General features: G+C 39.9%; 2 protein-coding genes across 6 annotated transcripts; one reads left to right on the plus strand and one right to left on the minus strand.

Annotated features, from left to right (window-relative positions):
- The first annotated feature begins 264 nt into the window (after window positions 1–264).
- Window positions 265–6476, plus strand: LOC147860767 (Alkaline-phosphatase-like family protein). Of its 5 annotated transcripts, none has more exons than XM_087323190.1 (17): window positions 265–397; window positions 785–908; window positions 1275–1319; window positions 1396–1563; window positions 1666–1750; window positions 2109–2215; window positions 2650–2730; window positions 2850–2902; window positions 2983–3076; window positions 3286–3420; window positions 3538–3634; window positions 3860–4082; window positions 4180–4282; window positions 4365–5414; window positions 5539–5631; window positions 5710–5987; window positions 6068–6476. In XM_087323190.1, the coding sequence occupies exons 1-17, from the start codon at window positions 285–287 to the stop codon at window positions 6171–6173; spliced, it is 2955 nt and encodes a 984-aa protein (XP_087179316.1). In that variant the 5' UTR covers window positions 265–284; the 3' UTR covers window positions 6174–6476. The 5 variants fall into 5 exon arrangements, with proteins under 5 accessions (XP_087179316.1, XP_087179317.1, XP_087179318.1 ...); XM_087323191.1 differs by having other exon boundaries at window positions 806–908; XM_087323192.1 differs by having other exon boundaries at window positions 830–908.
- Window positions 6477–6644: 168 nt separating this feature from the next.
- On the minus strand, window positions 6645–9518 carry LOC147860768 (IAA-amino acid hydrolase ILR1-like 5). The gene is made up of 5 exons (XM_087323196.1): window positions 9076–9518; window positions 8582–8707; window positions 7960–8274; window positions 7302–7430; window positions 6645–7189 (listed from the first exon to the last, which is right to left on the minus strand). Exons 1-5 carry the CDS (start codon window positions 9493–9495, stop codon window positions 6812–6814), a joined length of 1368 nt encoding a protein of 455 aa, XP_087179322.1. The 5' UTR covers window positions 9496–9518; the 3' UTR covers window positions 6645–6811.
- Window positions 9519–20095: the final 10577 nt, after the last annotated feature.

The following is a 20095-nucleotide window of genomic DNA, read 5'->3' on the forward strand; positions in this document are numbered from 1 at the left end:
GTCATGGACTGCTCTATGAATTGCTCTGTTATGTAACCTGTAGTGTTTGATGATGACGATGATTATGATGAAGATGCCATGGACTGCTCTGTGAATTGCTCTTTTATGTAACCTGTAGTGATTGATGATGATGATGATGATGAAGATGCCATGGACTGCTCTGTGAATTGCTCTGTTATGCAACCTGTAGTGATTGATGTAAAACTTTACAGTCTTAGATCTGTGAAAGCAGTATCAGCAGCATTGTTTGCCATTGCCATTGCCATTGCCACTTGCCTCTCGCCATGTTGAAGAAGTGTGTGGGTGCTTGCTTCCTTTCCGCTCTGCTGCAAATCACAGGGCTCATCCTCTTCGTCTTGGGATTCTTCCCTGTCAAACCTGCTCTCAGAGGCATGAGGTATGCTGGACACCTCCCCCTCCCCTTTATCTTTTTTCTTCAAAAATTTCCTTATCTTTCCATAACCACCTCTGCATTTCTGCTTCTTTTCTTTTCTTTTCTGTGTCTATATTGCGCTTCTTCTCCTATTTAGGTATGTTTCTCTCTTCTCTCTTTTGTGTTTTTGCTTTCTTTGCCCTTTTCCCTTTTTTATTTTCATTGTTTGCTCTCGTTTCCTGCTACTTCCATTCGGTTCTGTTTTTTGCTTTTCTGTTTGTCTTTTATGTCCATAGCTTCTCCTTTACTTGAGGTAATGTTTTTGTCTTTGTCTTCTACGCTTTTGATTTTTTATCCTTTTTGCTGTTTCTCTTGCCAATCAATAACACATGATTCGTGATTTACACCTAGTCCTTTTTGGCCCACAATTAGAACAAAGAAACGTTTTCATTGCAGTGGCATTGAAAGCTTCGAGTCTACGTGCGCTGAAAATCCAGAACATGTTTCGCCGTCTGGAAACATACATCAATTTAAGGTTTGTTTTCAAGAGATCTACTTTGTTTTCCAACAGTTTTCCTTTACTGAAGAATCAATATTCAGTTTTTCCTGGTTATCCATTCTTATTTTGATTTCGTAATAGATAAACTTTGTTGGAGAGGTTTTTCTTCTATATTCTGTACAGTTGTAGAATTAAAATGGAGAAATTTGCACGATTATTTTAGGTCCTTACTGTGTATCTCTTTCTCAATGCTACTCATCTTGGAAAGGGAAATGCTTTCTGCTACTGAGTATCTATTCCCAATTAATTGAAACATAATATGTTTTTTGTTTTATTGCTGATGAATGTCAATCTATTAATTAAATCATGATTTGGGTTTCTAAGAGAATCATGCTATTGCAGGAAAAGCTAGGGATGGATCCTCAGTATGCTCGTGTCGTGCTTATGGTATTTCTTCCATAGTTTGAGCTTTAAGTATTTTGTTCAAGAGAAACACTAAAGAAGATTAATTATTTAATTCTAGGTGATTGATGGATTTCCTGCTGAATTCTTACTTGGGAAAGGTGATTCTCCCATACGGAAAGAGATGAAGGAAGCCATGCATTTCACACAAAGTTTGTTAACCGCAAGAAAAGCTATTGGTTTCCATGCTAGAGCAGCACCTCCAACTGTAACAATGCCTAGGCTAAAGGTTAATATTGGTCATATATATGTAGTTGCTTCATGAGGTTATCCATTATGCATTAGATTTAGTGTATAGAGCATGCTTTTACCATTTATCGAAACTATGCAGGCTATGACATCAGGAGCCATTGCAGGATTTCTGGATGTAGCTTTCAACTTCAATACACAGGCAATGATCGGTGACAGCCTCATTGGTATGATTGCTTGATTCTTTGTCTGGAAAAGCATTTTCAGGCATTTCCGGGCTTTGTATATGGAAATCAAAGACCTTTTATATTTGGCTAGGGTAACTTGTTACTTTTTTTGCATTGGATATTAACTTTTCTACGCACATATTTGTTAATGATGTAGACACAAATGCTATGTTATTCCAAGAGAATTTTATTCACTTTCATTTCCCTGTGAATGTGAGATTAATGATTTATCAGACTGAGAATACAGTATGATGACATAAAAAATATCGAATTCATGACGATGATGAAAGCAAAATTTTGTGGTTTTATATTATATTCTGCCCAGCTTACTAACACCAGGTAAAATTTGGATGAATAGGTCAGTTGGAACGGTTGGGATGGAGGATGGTAATGTATGGGGATGAGACGTGGTTGCGTTTGTTTCCTCATTCATTCATTCGCCATGATGGTGTTAGCAGTTTCTATGTAAGAAAATTCAAACCAGAAAATTGTCCATCACTATGCATCTATCATACAGTTTCTATATTGTTCAGAATAGATTGTGTTGGCTGGAGTTTCGTCGCCTGATCTTTTGTGTTGTAAGGCTCATAAACTCGGTCTTTTTGCATTTTGGCAAATGATTCTCGGCCAATTATTTGCTTTTTTACAAATGACTGACATTAATTTTTATGTGTATTTGCATTTCAATTCTTCATTGACATTGTTTTTATGCTTATTTCTGCTATTGAAAATGATTGTCGGCCAATTGTTAGGCTTTCTTTTTACACAGTTTCGTGGCTTTTGTTTGGTGTTAATATTTCGAACGAGGGTCTGTTTAATTACGTTTGTTATGATTGCTTTGTTGTTTGAGACACACTAATTGCTATTCATAATGTAAATCATTACGAGTGTGCATGTAGGTCAAAGATACAATTCAGGTTGACTACAATGTGACTCGACATCTGGATATGGAGTTGAAATGTCCTGATTGGGAACTTCTTGTATGTTTTCGTAATATCCTTAATTTTATTGATACTGAAAACACATTTATTACCACCATTCTTTCCTAATGTTGGAGTAATTAGACGATATTCATCCGTTTCCATATGACATGTGAAAGATCCTTCATTATTTGGGCCTGGATCATGTTGGCCATTTAGGAGGGCGCTGCAGGTAATTGCAATATGTTAATAGATTTCAGGTTGTATTTTTGGCATATGATACTCACATACTCATTGGAGCTCTTTATTTAGCCCCTTGATGGTTTCAAAGCTTCAGGAAATGGATGCTGTTATTCAAAACTTGTATGCATCTTTGATTGAAGATAAAGACGAGGAGACACTACTGGTTAGTGCTATGAGCACAGAATTTTCTTTATTAATTAAATATAAAGAACTAAAAATTAAAGGTAAATATGTACACATTTAGGACTAGTGATGTTTTCTCTTTCATATATTAATTAACTACAAAGAATGAAAACATATTTACATCCTATGAATTATAAGCATTTACTCTTATATAACTAAAGAACTACTAATGGATGTTATACTTTATAGATTGTGGCGAGTGATCATGGGATGACTTATGGTGGTAACCATGGAGGTGCAAGCTTTGAGGAAACAGATTCTTTGGTACTCTTCATACGTGGAAGAGAGTTCTTGAAATCCACCCATTTTGAAAATCGGTCACAAGTACGAAGTTTGTGTTCTGGGGAAATATGTTTGTGATTTGAGGGCATCATTGTTTTGTTTTCACGAATAAATTGAGGCACTTGTAAAGCTTTAAGATTTACAGGATTTTCCAATTAGGTCGATGTGGTTCCAACTTTAGCTTTGCTGCTTGGAATTCCAATACCAAAAAATAGTGTTGGAGCTCTTCTGCCTGAGCTATTTGATACCTTCACTGGTAGGGCCTTGAAAAGAAGAAATACAAATGATTTCCATGAACTTTCTAACAATTTGCAAGATGTGTTGATATTTGGGATATGCAATCATTATATTGACTTAAAAATTTTCATACAGAACTTAGAATTTTCATGCCAAATTCCATTAAGCTTCTTTGAAATTGCAGCTTGTTAAGTGTGATGTTATCATAGGCTTTAAAAGTTTCTCACTCTAGTTGCTCTAACAGGGAAAAAAAAACTTCGCGCTTTGGAAGTGAATGCATGGCAGTTACTGAGGTTGCTGAAAGTTCGATATCCAAAATCTCCATGCCTCAGCGCGATTTGCTCAGACAAAAACACATCAGAGGTAGCTCATGAGAACATTGACGACAGAGACATTGCCAACCTTTGTTATTTGTTTAAGATTGCTCAAGAGGGTCATAAAAGGTTGAAAGCTTACTTGTGCGAAAGGTGAACATCAAAGATTCTCAAGGAAATGCCATTCATCTCTGGTTTTCTAATTTGATCGTATCTTTTCAAACTATGTAAATGGTTTATGTTGATCCAGGGATGAGTTAAACTGCAATTCTGTAGACTTGGAGAGGGTTGCTGAAGCATACTTAACATTCCTCCGTGCTACTTCAGATTGGCTTGCAAAGGGCACCACAGAGGTTTGTGTTCTTTGTCTAATAGATTTTCTTAAATGAGTAACCTGTCAACTAAACTTTTTTATTTTCTGTTGTCTTATGATAGAAGAGAAAGTTTCTAGTTTTCAGTGGTGGTCTTCTCATGCTTATCTCATCAACGATATTTGTGGGCATCTCCCTTGGGATAAACAAAGAAACCAATGGTAGACTGGGTCTTCGAAATTCGGAGCTTGAGAACTTCTTTGCTTTGGCTGGAATTTGTGGGCATGCATTGAGCCTAAATTCTAGCTCATTGGTGGAAGAGGAACAGTTTACTTTATACTTTTTGGTAGTCACGTTATGGTTCTTCTTCCTTAGAAAGGCATGCCAACATGCGAATTTGTTTGAAGCATCAACATTATACCAGAGCTTCCTTGACACCTGGAATATGCTGCCTAATCCATTGTGTTTGGATAAAGATGACAACAGAGGAAGGAAATTGGCACAAGCTGAAAATCTTTGCTCACTGAATAGCAAAAAGTTAAAAGCCCAAGTTTTTGCAATATTTATGGTTTTAATAACGGTGAAGATAGTCCGAAGTTGGCATCGAAGTGGTGTAAACTGGGCTCATCTTGCCGATGTTGCGAAGTGGTTAGAACAGGTTGATGGATCGATTCTCCTTGGAACTCATCTTTTGTCGCTTTCAGCTGTGCTTGCCATTTGCTGCTGGTTAGTCTTAGAACAGACTCCACGAAACCTTACGCAAAAAGCTGTTGCTTGCAGCTTAACTTTATCAGCATTGCTCATTTCTGCATACATTGTGCGGACAAAAGGCATCAAAATGGGCCATGTTGATAATTTATCTGTGAAGTTAGCTCAACTTGCATATATTATTCTGGGTTCTACATCATTTTCAGCAATTGTGTTCACTCCTTGGCTTATATCTTTTTCGAGAAGAGACTTTAGGAAAGATGGCCATCGTGACAGAGTCCCTACAATCAAATTTCGCGCATCTCTCAATTTTATTGGGAAAGTAGTTATCTCATGCTGGTGCTTGTTGCAGCTCCTTCTCCAACAGCCTGTTAATTCAGTACTGATGGTCATCCTTATCTTGCAACTTATCTGTTGTTTGATTTTCTTCAACCTTGCAGGCTCTACGTACAGCCTCTGGCTGAAAGTAAGTCTCAAATGATATCTACTCCAAAGGGAATCTATCGTGCATAGAAAGATGTAGGAATTTTATGTATCTAGTTATTATTTTCTTCTATATAAATATTTAATTATGTGTCTCATACTATTAGATATTAGCTTTATACTGGATGGGAGGAGCAGGACATTTCGGTATGGGAAACACAAACACACTAGCAACGGTAGATGTTGCTGGCGCATATATTGTAAGAAAATTTCTCGTAAATCATTATTTATGTGAGTACATCTTCAAGCAGCCTGAAGTTTCCATGTGGCTTATGCAGGGTTTAAGCCAACATTCAATCTTTTTCACAGGCATGTTGGCATTTATAATCACTTATGCAGTTCCACTTTTATACATGATGGGGATTTTCTTAATTGTCTCTTTCACTAATGATGCTAATGAAGAAAATAACACACCAAGGCAGCATTGGCTTTTGGAAGCATTTGTTCTTCCTTCTAATGTCCTATTAGCCCTCAGCTCCATAATCCTTCTCGTGTTCAGTTCAGTCATGGTTCAAATGCAAGGGCACCTTTTCATATGGAGCGTGTTCTCACCCAAGTAAGTAATTGACTGAAATACACAGGTATATAATCTGCTCTGCAAATTGTTTAAAGAGAATTGTTGGCTGTTGTTTGTAGGTATATTTATGTATGTTTCACAATACTTAGCACCTATGTAGGAGTGCTAAGTAATGCATTTATCAGCCTCTACACATTTTTTATTGTTAACAAGTTTGCGAGGTAGGTGTATTTTGGGTCTTGTTCCCATCTTGAATTGAGCAAAATCAAATCCAGAGATATCTTACCAGGTAGCCATCATAACGACGGAGACTTGCTTATTATTAACATGCCTTTGTATATGATATTAATCATCAAATTCAAAAACTTTATGATCCAGGCATTATTGGGGATTACTATGCATAATGAGCATTTGCTAAATTTTTCAGGTTCAAAACTTGCCATTTTTTAATGGCATATCACATTTCTCTTAAGCAACATCTATCATTTTTACAAGGAATGTACCATGTATGAAACTTCAATTTTATGTTGTGATTCTCCAAACTTGTGACTTTCTAATGCATGCGATGATGGTAAATGAATTTATGTCTGAATGATGTCTTTTAATTTGTAGCATTTGTGCTACATTTGGTATTTTAAAATTTCCATCTATAGATGCCCTCCTTGCAGCTATAACATTCAATTAAAAGCTTGTCAATAACTCCAACAGCCCGAGAGTTGTGCATTTGTAGGCTTGTTTACATCGAATATGCAAGTCATGGATGTTAAATACGAAATTTGTACAACGCATTTTTTAAGGAAATATGAATGCTGTATAAAATTAGAAGCATTTACAAAGCTGAGAAGCATTAGTGTGGTGGCTCATTACAAAGAAGTTACAGGCGGAGCCGATTCTATATACATCTCTGCAATGGCTGCATTTATTGCAGCGCCTAAAGCCAGGGTATCTTCATCTAATGAGAAGTATGGCGAATGGAATGTATGCGTATCATTTTTATTCTTACTTCCCACTCCCAAATTAAGCATTGCACCAGGTATCTCCTCCAAATAGAAGGAGAAATCTTCCCCTGCCATGGTTGGCTCGGCCAAAAGAACCTTATCTTTTCCTAAAATCAAACTTGCCACCTTGTAAATATGTTCATACATCTTTTTGTCATTGATCAAAGCTGGAAAAAATCTCGTTCCCTCATCATATTCCACTGTTGCCTCACAACCAAAAACTTTTGCTTGGTTCTCAATGACCTATATAGAGTGATGTTAGCATTTCCATTTTTATTTGGATTCTTGTGCTTCGTAGAAAAATGAATACATTGGTTTGTATAAGTTACGAGAAAGCACTGTTTTCATAACACACCTCTTTTATCCTCAGCTTAAGCTTCCTGCAACCTTCTGGGGAAGTGCTCCGAATAGTACCTTTCATTGTTACTTCAGAAGGAATGACGTTTATAGTTTCGCCACCTTTCAGATATGTTATAGACAGAACCTGCCAAATGACCAATTTTTTCCTTCAATACAAAACACACCCACTTCAATTAAAACGCATGCAGATTTATCATTTACCACCACCTTGTGTAGAGACATCTAAACCCCAAAACCTTCAGATACATCGCCAAAAAAGACCCAAACAACAGTTCCATAGACAACAAAGCTAATGTCACTAAATGTGTGCATGTTGCCATTTACTATCTACTTCTGTGGAAGTAACCTTCAGAAGTATACATTGCAAATGAAAAGTAAAATACCCAAAAGCCTCTCCAATGAGTGGCATATCCACTTCCACTCCTAAATGTTGAAGCATAAACCTCAAAACCACACGTTCAATATCCAAGTTTTTGCTTCAATAGACCACATGCTCCACTAAATCTATGCAGGTTGTCACTTACTATGTATTGGTTTGGATAGAACTATAGGCTCTAAGGCTTAAACCCCTGCACTCTAACCTTAAAGCCGAAAGCCGAAAACCTAAACCTAAGCTTTACCTTAACCTTGAAGACTAAAAGTTCTAAACCAACCTGGCTCTCCAGTGGGTCAGTCTCTCGTGATATGAGTTGTTGCAGACTTGTGATGATATATGCAGTAGCAACAATAGGATCCTTGGTCATGTGAGGCATGGCAGCATGTCCACCTTTGCCTCTTATTGATGCTTTAAGTAGGCCTGCGGCTGCACACAAAGCACCGGGCTTTGTTGCCACCATTCCTGATTGAATTCCAGGATGCACATGCATGCCGAAAATGGCTTCCACACCTTTCAGCGCCCCATCTTTGATCATGTACAAAGAACCGCCCCCCCCTTCTTCTGCAGGCTGAAAAATCAACTTCACTGTGCCCTGGGATCGAAATTGGAAAAAACAAGTAGCCACAAATAACATCATAAACCAGATAGCAAACTATAATTCCCACTTTTGACAAAATCATGAAACAAGTAGCAACATGAATATACTTCATGTTTTCTGGCGTAAATCACAACATCATAAATTAAGTTGGGAGTGTGACTATGATTCCCTATATGCAACTTGTAATCACATCATAAATTAAGTTGGAGTTGGACTATGCTTCCCTCCCTATATGCATTATCAAACTTGTGGAGGTGAGGGGCAAACATATGTGAGGGAGGCCCTTTGGAGACCAACTAACCTTGAGCTTATCTTCTCTTGCTTTAAGAAGCTTAGCTGCCCCTAAGAGCATAGTCACATGGGCATCATGACCACATGCGTGCATTTTCCCCGGGCGTTTGCTTTTATGCTCCCACTCAACTAATTCCTGACATGACCAAAAAAAACATAGAAAAATTGTTAAGTGTACTCGCTTCCTCATTTATACATCCCATTACATGAGCTACACCTTCAGATATATTAACAAGCCATTAACAGACAAGGGTGATTGCTATTGTATTCCAAAAATTTGCTCTTTTTTTGTTGAGAGTTACACCTTAATAATCAATTGGATATTAAAGTCCTTCTCGAGTGTGCGTATGTATTGTGTATGATATGTACAAACAAATACATACACACAGATATAATACACACACACACACACACACACACACACACATATATGTATGTATGTACACCCACAACTGATACATATTATACATGAGAAACACCAAATTCAAAGGATATTTTTGTTACTTGTATAGGCAGAGCATCCATGTCGGCCCGGAGGGCGACAATTGGGGGTTTTCCAGAGCCCAGAGTGCCGACTACTCCAGTTGTGGCCAGAGGCCATTCATAAGGAATCCCCATCTTCTGCAGCTCATCTCTGATCAACTGGCTCGTATCAAACTCTTCAAATTGGAGCTCTGGATTCTCATGGATCTGCCTCCTCACCGATTTGAGCCAATCCACGGTTTCTTCCTCGTAGGCGGCGGCGAGAAGCTCGGCGGTGACACCGGAGCTAGGAGCCGAGTCGGCAGGGAACCCATTAGAAGGAGCAGGGCATGAATCTGGATCTGAGAGGGGGGTAGGGGTAGAGATGGAAGGAGTATGGAAAAGAGGAAAGAAGAGGAGGAGGAGGAGGTAAAAGGAACAGGGGAAAGGAGGCATAGACATATTAGGAAGAAAGAAAGAAAGAAAGAAAGATATAATGAAGAGAAATGAGTGTAGATGTATCATTTAGAGATGACATATATACATAGATATTAGAGCAAAAAGTATACATATATGTATATACATTGTCTTATATGCCTAACCGTCTGCAAGAGTTCAGTTTGAACCAAACCGCGAGACCGCGGCTTAACAGTTTAAATGGTTCAGGTTCAGGTTTTTTTAAACGATTCGGTTTGGTTTTTCTACTATTAGAAACCGCGGTTTAAATGGTTTTTATGTTTTTTTTTTAATTATAAAAAATTGTTTTTAAACAATCTTTTCATTTTTGAGGTCTTATTCCCACATTTTGGGAAAGTCTTTAAAAATTTTGAAAATTAAAAAATATGAATTTTGACCTAACTTGAAAAACCAAAACTGAACCACGAAACCACGATTTTAACGGTTTGAAAATTTTTTAACGATTTGATTTAATGATTTCAGGGTTCGGTTCAAGTCTCAAAAATTTTAAACGGTTCGGTTTTGACCCTCTCAAACCGAACTGTTGTCGTGATATGGCATGCTCGAGTGTGGGAAAAAATCGGCGAAAGGGGGGGTCAAAATGTGCTTGTGCAATGTGTGTGCACACAAAGGCAATTAATTGTGCGCATGCAAAAGAAAAGGGAAAAGAAACGATAGAGAAGGAGGTATAGAAAACTCGTGTAAAAAGTAAGAGAGAGGAGAGATTAAAAGTAGAGAGTAGATAGGCTATAAATTTCTAAATATAGAATTATATGTTATATAATAGAGAGTTAATGAACAAGTGGATAGGCATATTAATTCCAGCTAAAGGTGCACGGTTCAAATTGGTCTTACAATGAAGTGTGATTTAAGGAATTTTATTCCTTTTGCATTGAAGACGAATGTGGCGACCCCCCTTCCTTTTTTTCCTATAAAAGGAGGTCGAGGGGGGCTCATTTGGGAGGAGGAGACTATTGCCATTATTTTTTCGGAGCTCTTCATCTTCATCTTCACCATTTTTCTTCATCCCCTCATCGCCACGTGCTCGTCTTCTTCGTGTTGGCACTCGAAGTGCTCGAGTCGTTTATGGTGCTCGTGAGCCCGAGCCTCGTTAGTTCGTCGTTGCTTTGCCCCCGTTCATCGTTGTGAGCCCGTGTGCTTGTCGTTCGGGTGGTCGTGGTTCGTTGGGGTCGGCATTTTTGTGGTGTGGGGTGCTCGTGTGCTCGTCTTCTTCGTGTTCGTGCTCTGTGTTCGGATTTGCTCTTGTCTCTAAGGGCATTTAGTATTTATGTTTTGTTGAGCTTGTGGTAATTAGAAGTTGCCACATTGTAATCAAACCCTATTTTATAAAGGGCACTCTTGCATTGCAATCAAACTTGCATATCTACTTCTTTAGCCAATGTCATTCGTGTTTTCTTTCTTTAATTCTCGTCTCCTTGTACGTTCGGCCGTCTTGTGACAAGGGAGCGTTTAGGGCGTGCCCATGCACCTCTCCTCCTCATAAAGGCATACGAGCATTGGTGCGTGAGTTACGTGTCTTCCTTGTACATTCGATCGTCTTGTGACAAGGGAGTGTTCGGGCGTGCCCATGCATCTCTCCTCCTCATAAAGGCGTACGGGCATTTGTGCGTGTGTTTTGTGTCTTCCTTGTACGTTCGGCCGTCTTGTGACGAGGGAGCGTTTGGGCTTGCCCATGCACCTCTCCTCCTCATAAAGGCGTACGGGCATTCGTGCGTGTGTTTTGTGTCTTCCTTGTACATTCGGTCGTCTTGTGACGAGGGAGCGTTCGGGCGTGCCCATGCACCTCTCCTCCTCATAAAGGCGTACGGGCGTTCATGTTTGTGTTCTCGCCCCTTTCCTTGTACGTTCAGCGTCTTGTGACGAGGGAGCATTCGAGCGTGCCCATGCACCTCTCCTCCTCATAAAGACGTATGGGCATTCGTGTTTGTGTTCTTGTCCCCTTGTGTGTTCATTTTGCGTGCTCATCTTTGTTTGTACCCATTTGATCACGTGGCTCATGCGATGATCTCGAAAACTCGACGAGTCGTGATCAATGAAAGCCACCAACCCCACAAAAGGGGCAACGAGCCCTTGCTCGGGAAGTAGTCTTGTCGTAAAGCAAACCTCGGATCTTCTCTATCCCTTCGTACTCCCTAGTCCAAGACCCCCGTGGTCCCGCCCAAGTAACACACACACGTGAAACTTCGCGACACCGTTGCCGATTGTTACTTATGCTCGAAAGCTATATATGCTCTAATTTCTCGCCTTAAGGCGAGAAGAAGCACTAGCAATACCAGGAACCAAGTTTTGGGCTCGTTAGCGAGTCAAAGTGCCCTAATAAACATTACATCGCGAACTCGCAGTAGCCATTCCCAGACATGTCCATCCTTGCTCGGAGAGAGTTGCGATCCTAGGTCCCCCATTCAATCCCCCAATTCGTTAGAACCCATCTAGATACAAGTGCTTAAGGCCTTAAGATAAATTACTCAAACCTTAAGCCAAAATCGTTAGGGTAACATTAGAGATTTTAATGATAGAAAAGAGAAAGAAGAGCTTTAGTAAGTGAAGAAGATGGAAGAAGAAGAATCAAATGGCACAAAAGTGTCTTACTAAAACTATAATTGTTTCTCTTTCTTTCATTAATCAACTTTAGGTCTTTTTCCACTGGGGTAGTCACAATGTTGTTTTATATTCTTGGTTCTTATGTCTTGTCCGCTTTTATTGATCTGTGTAGACTTGTCTCTTGTGCACCAATGCTAATCTCAAGATTGTTGGAAGCATACTTAGCATCCCCCCACACTTAATGAGTGCACACTCCCAATGTCCACCTTTTCAAGCGCCCTTAATATGTGTCTTTGTGTGACTGAATTTGAGCTCATTAGTGAAGAACGAGATCAATATAATGCGAATGGTAAATGCAAATACAAGTATTGATAGGGCAAAGACAATGATTTGTGGGATTCAAAGTGATGATCGTCCGTGGGCCAACCGTCACTAATAACAGGGCACCTACAGTTAGTGCCCAGAAGCAAAAAGTTTGAGATCTATGGATGTTGCTTGCACCCATGATCATATGGAGCATATGGACAACAAGATGTACTAGGGTATTTTCAACAAACAAATGGCCTCCAGCAAAATCTATTAAATTAATATGGCACACATTAATAACTACATTGAGGGCCCAATATGAGCGGATTGATGGAACAAATGATGCTTCAAAACTAATGAGGCGAAATTTTAGAAAACGATGGTGTAGTACACCGATGGCTGCAGAAACTAGAATGGATATACGTTGGCAGTACGTAGTACCCAGGTGGTTGTTCCTGTCGAATACGAGTGTATAATGGCCGTATTCACACTGTCCCTTCGGACAACCCAAGTTTGGGCTATTTCTGTAAATAGAATAAAGGGCAGTTGCCTTGAGATAGTCATTGTATAAAGTGACTTTGTAAACTTTAGTTAAGGTTGTTGTTGGTTGTCATTCTTTGTAACTGTTGCTATTGGAATATAACGAGTTGTTTGTGCCTCTCTCTCTCTCTCTCTCTCTCTCTCTCTCTCTCTCTCTGTCTATCTTGCTTATGTGCATACACAGGTTCTTCTTCAAACAGAATGTTGCTTGCACTTCCGCATTGACGGCCTTGTCCCCAACAGTTCCCCCCTCCCATTAGATGAAAGTGGGACGTGAATGACATGAGACACATAGAGAACAAACATGTGGGCTATTGAGTGTAAGATAAATAAGTGATGTCGCCCATATGGAAGTAAGTAATGAATACCCGATATAGGGACTAAAGTTGTGTACTAAATGACATTTTAACTAATGGAGTATATTCTTATTTGGTAAAAAAAGAAAAAGAAAAAGAAAAAAAGAACAAGAACAAGATGATGAGAATGATCATATTGAAGTTGATGTTGAAAAGATGGTTTGTGTGAAAATGGATAGTGGTTCCTTTGAAGTACTTTTTCATCAATATGGGGTGACCATTATCTCCCACATTCGTTGGTCTTATCCAACAAAAGAAGAAATAGTAAACAATATTGCGAAAGAAGAAGGATTAGATGGCCCAAAACTCATGAAAGAGCTTATTTTATCCTCTTGGTGGTTGATAATGTTATGTTTTTCTCATATTCTTTGAATAATTTGCAACTTTTGGTTGATGTATTTGAAACATTCCAACAAAAAGCTAAAATGTTAAAATTGCGATATTATGTTGCAATTGTTGACCCGCAATGTTGGCCCCAAAACAACATAAAAAATGCTAGAATTGAATTCAAAGTTAAAACGAACTTCTCCATCCCAATGTGAGAGTCATGAAGAAGCAAATACCCTGAATAGAAGAGAATTACTATGTTCCCTACAGTTTCATGCTTGTCAATTAACCACCCTCACTCTCTCTTTCCTTCCCTCTTCCAAAACACACGTTTATATTAATGCCACAAAAGATCCTTCTGAATTGCCAATGTGTCCTAATTTTGATGACAATAGCTACACTCTTTATGCATCTACTCAATCACAACTTAATTTCTACATTTCTTTTTTTGTGTTTTCTTTTTGTTCCACCACTTTAAAGTTACACTCCTACACTATTAGGAAGAGTGTTTTGTAACAACTGTTGTGCCTCATTAGATGTTAATATATCAAGACTCTCTCTCTCTCTCTCTCTCTCTCTCTCATGTATGCATCAGTGGTTTGGGCTCCAAGACTACCATCTTTCATGTGGACGCAATTAGAGAGACCATTGGTGATAATGTTATCATGCCAACTCCGAAGCAAATCGACGGTACCACATGACATTATTAGGGTTGAGTTCAGTTTACCCCCAATGTTAGTAGAGGCACTTTTTCAACTTGTAGTCTTTATCCACAGGATACATAACCAACCACATGATAGAATATCCCATCAAGCCTTTACGGCCTCTCGATCATTGTATGAGTCTGGCTATATACTAGCTCATGGTATGGCATGATGGTGAGTTGGCTTCTTGCGAACGGTCTAAACATTAATAACCTCCCTCCCCTTAGGTACAACCACGCAATTGATAACACTTTCATCTCTCATGAGGACCGCAATAAAGTAATACGCCAAGAAATATGGCAAATTTACACTCAATATAAATGGATCACCCCACTAGAGCCACTCCCATCTAAAATGTTGTACTATAATGAACACTTCATGCACTTCTCTAAGTTAGGTTTTATTACGCGGCCAGAATATCTAGATGTATTCTTACCACATGCACTAAGGGTTGCCATTGGACAACTTAGAATATCATCTCACCAACTTGAGATTGAGAATGGTCGTACTAACGAAGTCCCTAGGGAGGAAAGGATATGTAGGTTATGCCACATAGACATAGAGGATGAGTACCACTTTACATGCAAGTGTCCCACCTACGCCGAGATTAGAAGCCATGGTTGGGGCACTCTATACACTAAGACCATGGGTCACACCCACACCAAAACCCTTTGACCTCCCACTTCTTTTCGAGAGGCTTGGGTGGAAATGAAATTAGTCTTAGTGCAAAGTCACTTCCTTTTATCGAGTATACCATGTTTTGTACACTACTAGAACTCTTTTAGTTTAAGTTCTATTTTTACTTTATTTTATTTTAGTTCTGATGATTGGATAAATACCCATTTTGTTGTAAACCAAGTGTCTCATGGGCCAATTTTGACCTTAAGAAGACGTTAATATTTCTCTCTCTCTCTCTCTCTCTCTCTCTCTCTCTCTCTCTCTCTCTTTCGGTAAAAGCACACAATTATATTAATTGTATGTAAAATCCACTTAGTTACAACACTTCTTAGTCTCCTCTACCTATCATATGTCTATGTAGGGAGAGGGATGTCCCGTAATGCCATTAAAAACCCTGAATATACATTTGAGGAAATGATCCCCACATGCTCTAACATCCAAAAATTCCACATGAGAATACATTTCAACTTCTTTATATAGGCTTTCACCCCATGTCTATTATCAAACATGAAAGCATTACGCATATTCCAATTGTGTTACAATCCCCAATAGTGTAAAAATTGAAACAATATCTCCATCTCATCATTTGAACCATTTTGAACATATTGAGAAAAAAACCCATTGTTGAGGTCTCAAACAACAACGGGTTAAAACTTGCCAAATGTCCGATAAGTACTTCCAAATGGTGCACACTATAGGACATTTAATGAACCTATGTGCACTATCCTCCAATGGAACAGTGCAAAAGAAACTAGTGTCAGACCCTAGTCCTCGTCTCTTTAATGCTAAACCTAATGACCGGCCACCAATCATGACTCTCCATATGAATACTTTTGCACGAAATGGTAGATGGGAATGTCAACCACATTGTAATATTTTCCACCACCTTGCATCTAACTTACAGACATTCCACAACTTCGTTGCTTTAAGAGATAACCAAGATAATGTGCCATTGCATGATGATACAATATTTGTAGTGACCTATAACGAGCGTGTACCATCTTGTAACCGCCAATCCACCCAAGGTGCAACATTTGTTTTTAATGGCAAAGATCCTTGCAACAATGGTATATCTTGTAATTTCTCCCAAATAAATCCATAATTTGGGGGAATACATAACCATCGCTTGGCATCTTCAAATTTTGACAACCTTTGAGATTCATTATCAACCACATCTTCCAAATGTACAATCCCCAATCATAATAAACGATTGAATTGAGATCTTGACTTCTCTTTCCTATGCCAAAACAACACTCGAGAATAAACAAGCAATTCATTTTGTAATGAATTACAAGATTTTCTCTCTCTCTCTCTCTCTCTCTCTCTTTAGACAAACCTCACGTCGACACACTACTAGAGGGTCTGGGGGGGTTGCGATATTATTTCGGAAAGAGATAAATAATAGGATAGAAATACTAAAGTCAGACCCAGAAGCCCGTTTTATGTGGGTGAAAGTCCTCACTAGTAAGGATCATGTGATATTTATCGCAGTTTGTTACTTCCCCCCGAAAGGGTCCCGCTACAATATGGCTGGAGAGGCGAGTATAGTTGATGAAGGAACGCCACATGGGCCTTCTCCATACGAACCTTTGTCGGATGACATAATCCGATATTCTTCTCAAGGGGAAGTCTTCCTGGTAGGAGATTTCAATGCGAGAACCTAGTCCCGACAATGCACAATATTTCAGATGGATAGAAACCTAGAAATGGTGAATGTCGACCCTTTAGCCTTAGGCATAACACGTACATCGAAGGATCAAGGTGCGGATGCCACAAGCTTTGGCCATCATCTGCTTGAACTTGGAAGCCGACACCAGATGATCATATATAATGGCTTAGCCAAGTGGCCGGGCTCGGAAGAGCTCACATGTTTCCCACATGGAGGAGGGGAAAGCACTGTTGATTATCTAATAGGACGCCCTGAAGCTACCCACATGGTTAGCTCCTTCCGGGTGGCCCCATGCCCCATTGGGGCAGACCATACCTTCCTATACTTTGAGCTAAAATGTGACACCTCCCACACCACCAACTCTAGTAAACCAACCCATCACACTATAATACATTTCACGCATGAGCTCGCGGACATCTACTCTCGACATGTTCAAGCCCATCTTTCCTCGTTTGATTCTTCCTTGCCTTTAGAGAACCTCACTACAGAACTCACACACATCCTTCACTCAGCCGCCACTAGTAGCTTCCCATACACGAAAGACTCCAATCATAGTAGAATAGGGTCTATGCCACAAAACAAGTGGTATGACGAGGATTGTAGAGAGTTGTATAGACAACTTAAAGTATCGCGACTCAGTGGTACTATCTCCTTAGTACAGGCTCGCAAAGAGATGCGCAAGATGACACGTCGTAAAAGACGAGCTTGGGAAGCATCTCAATATTGGGAACTCTACCATATGCTCATGAGTAGGGATTGTGCCCTTGCATGGAAGAGACTACGGGAACCGAGACCACAAACACCCATCGAGGATCCCAATATTTGGCACACATATACCGAGAGACTCTACCATGTCCCGAACCAACCACCCATTCCAATGCCCTCCACACCTCGACCTACCATGGGGACACTTTTCACGACCTCTAGGGTCACGAAGGTCATAAAAAAATTACAACATAGGAAATCCATGGACCACACAGGATTGCGAGCCGAGCACATCATATATGCTCGAGAGTGCCTAGCTCCCCTTCTCACTCTAATCTTCAACCGCGCCCTCGCCGAGGGTTTTCCACCACAATGGGCCATGAACATTGTGGCCCCTATACATAAAGGAGGGGACCCAATGGACCCAAATACATATAGGACCATTATGATAGGTCATATGCTTGCTAAACTATATGGTGCAGTAATGGAAGCGGAGCTCAGTGATTATATGGAAACATTAAGTCTTCGAGCACCTGAGCAGGCTGGCTTTAGACGAGCCTTCTCCACTATTGACCACATCTTCACACTTAGGTGCTTAATTGACCAAACAAAGGCTCGTAAGAAGAAACTATATTGTTGCTTTGTGGACTTTCGCAAAGCCTTTGATACAGTTCCTAGGGAGAGGTTGTTTGATAGACTTAAGAGCTTGGAGATACCAAATGACATGATTTGGGCCATTTATGCCCTATATGAGCAAGTCTATGGGCGCGTAAGATGCCCAGGTGGCCTATCCGATTGTTTCACTAGCACCATTGGTGTAAAACAGGGTTGCCCCCTATCACCGACTCTTTTTGGGATCTACATTGATGAGATCACTGATTTTATTGCTCGTAAGGGAGGCAAAGGAGTGGCTATTGGGGATACGCAAGTTAGTCTCTTACTCTACGCAGACGACATTGTCTTGCTCTCGGAGTCGGAACACGACCTACAAAAGCATCTTAATGCCCTAGATGACTTTTGTACACAACGAGGACTGGTAGTGAATCTAGCGAAAACTAAAGTCCTTATCTTTCATACATCGTCCAGAGTTAGGAGTAAATGTCACCTCATCCTCTCTCATAAACTAGTTGAGGTGGTGGGATCTTATGTATACTTGGGAGTCACTTTTAGTGCTCGCTCAGGTAAATTCTCGATGACCCAGGCAGCCAAAGATAGGCTAACGAGAGGATATGCATCCCTCTCACTCTTAGAGAGACAATGCCACCAAGCATACTTTCAAGAGCCACGGACTAAGGGATGGCTTTTCGACTCATTAGTGACCCCGTCCCTCATGTATGCATCAGTAGTATGGGCTCCAGGTCTACCATCTTTCATGTGGACGCAATTGGAGAGACCTTTAGTGGTGATGTTATCACGTCAACTCCGAAGCAAATCGACAGTACCACATGACATTATTAGAGCGGAGTTTAGCCTACCCCCGATGTTAGTAGAAGCACTCTTTCAAGTGGTAGCTTTTATTCATCGGATACATAGTCAACCACAAGATAGGATATCCCGTCGAGCCTTTGAGGCATCCCGATCCTTACATGTGTCTGGAGACACCAACTCTTGGTATAGCATTGTGGTGAGTTGGTTATTTGCAAATGGCATAGACATTAATAACCTACCTCCCCTTAAGTACAACCATGGGACTGATCAAACTTTAATCTCTCGTGAAGATCGTAATAAAGTGATACGCCAAGAAATATGGCAAATCTACACTCGATACAAATGGATCACCCCACGAGAGCCACTCCCATCTAAAATGGTGTACTATAAGGAACACTTCTTGCACTTCTCTAAGTTAGGGTTTATTACACGACCAAGATACCTAGATACTTTCTTATCAAATGCACTAAGGGTGGCCATTGGACAACTTAGGATATCATCTCACCAACTTGAGATTGAGAATGGTCGAGCTAATAGAGTCCCTAGAGAGGAAAGGCTATGTAGGTTATGCCACATAGAGATAGAGGATGAGTATCACTTCACATGCAAGTGCCCAACTTATGCCGAGATACGGGCGGAATACCAAGACATACTAGGACCCTCTCCCACCCTCTCCAAACTATTAGATACCCCGAGTGTAAAGAGACTAGGTAGGTATATCTTAGAGCTAAAACAACATAGGGAGGATAAATTACAAAGTGTTAATCATAACCCTTTTACTACTCATCAACATGTACCTAGTGTAATTTTTCAGGAACATGGGGAGACGATGAATGTGGATACACTTATGCCGCTCGGCCTCTCCCTTGAGGAAGCAGAAATACAAAGAGCAACCAAACGTCCTCGGATGTTGGGCTTCAACACAAGTCAACGTGGAGTAGAAAAGATTAAGAAGATAAGGGAACGTGAGCTACGTCGACTCGAAGCTATGGTTGGGGTACCTCTTACATGGGGACCACGGGCCACATCCACATCATGGCAACCCTTTGACCCCCCGCTTCTCTTCGAGAGACTTGGATGGAAATGAAATTAGGCCTAGTATAGAATCATTCTCATTGTAGAACATGTTTTTTATATAGAACATGTTTGTTGTTTTCTTAGAACTATTTAGCTTAAACTCTATTTTATCTTATTTTTATTTTTACTTTCGATGAATGGGTAAATATCCCATTTTTGTTGTACACCATTTGTCTCATGGGCCAATTTTGGCCTTAGAAGACGTTAATATATCTTTCTTTCTTTCTTCTTTCTTTCTCTCTCTCTCTCTCTCT

This window comes from Azolla caroliniana, unplaced genomic scaffold (genome assembly GCF_043228905.1).
Source record: "Azolla caroliniana isolate FFs.n. ecotype wild unplaced genomic scaffold, voAzoCaro1.0.p SCAF_8, whole genome shotgun sequence".
Classification (NCBI taxonomy): Eukaryota; Viridiplantae; Streptophyta; class Polypodiopsida; order Salviniales; family Salviniaceae; genus Azolla; species Azolla caroliniana.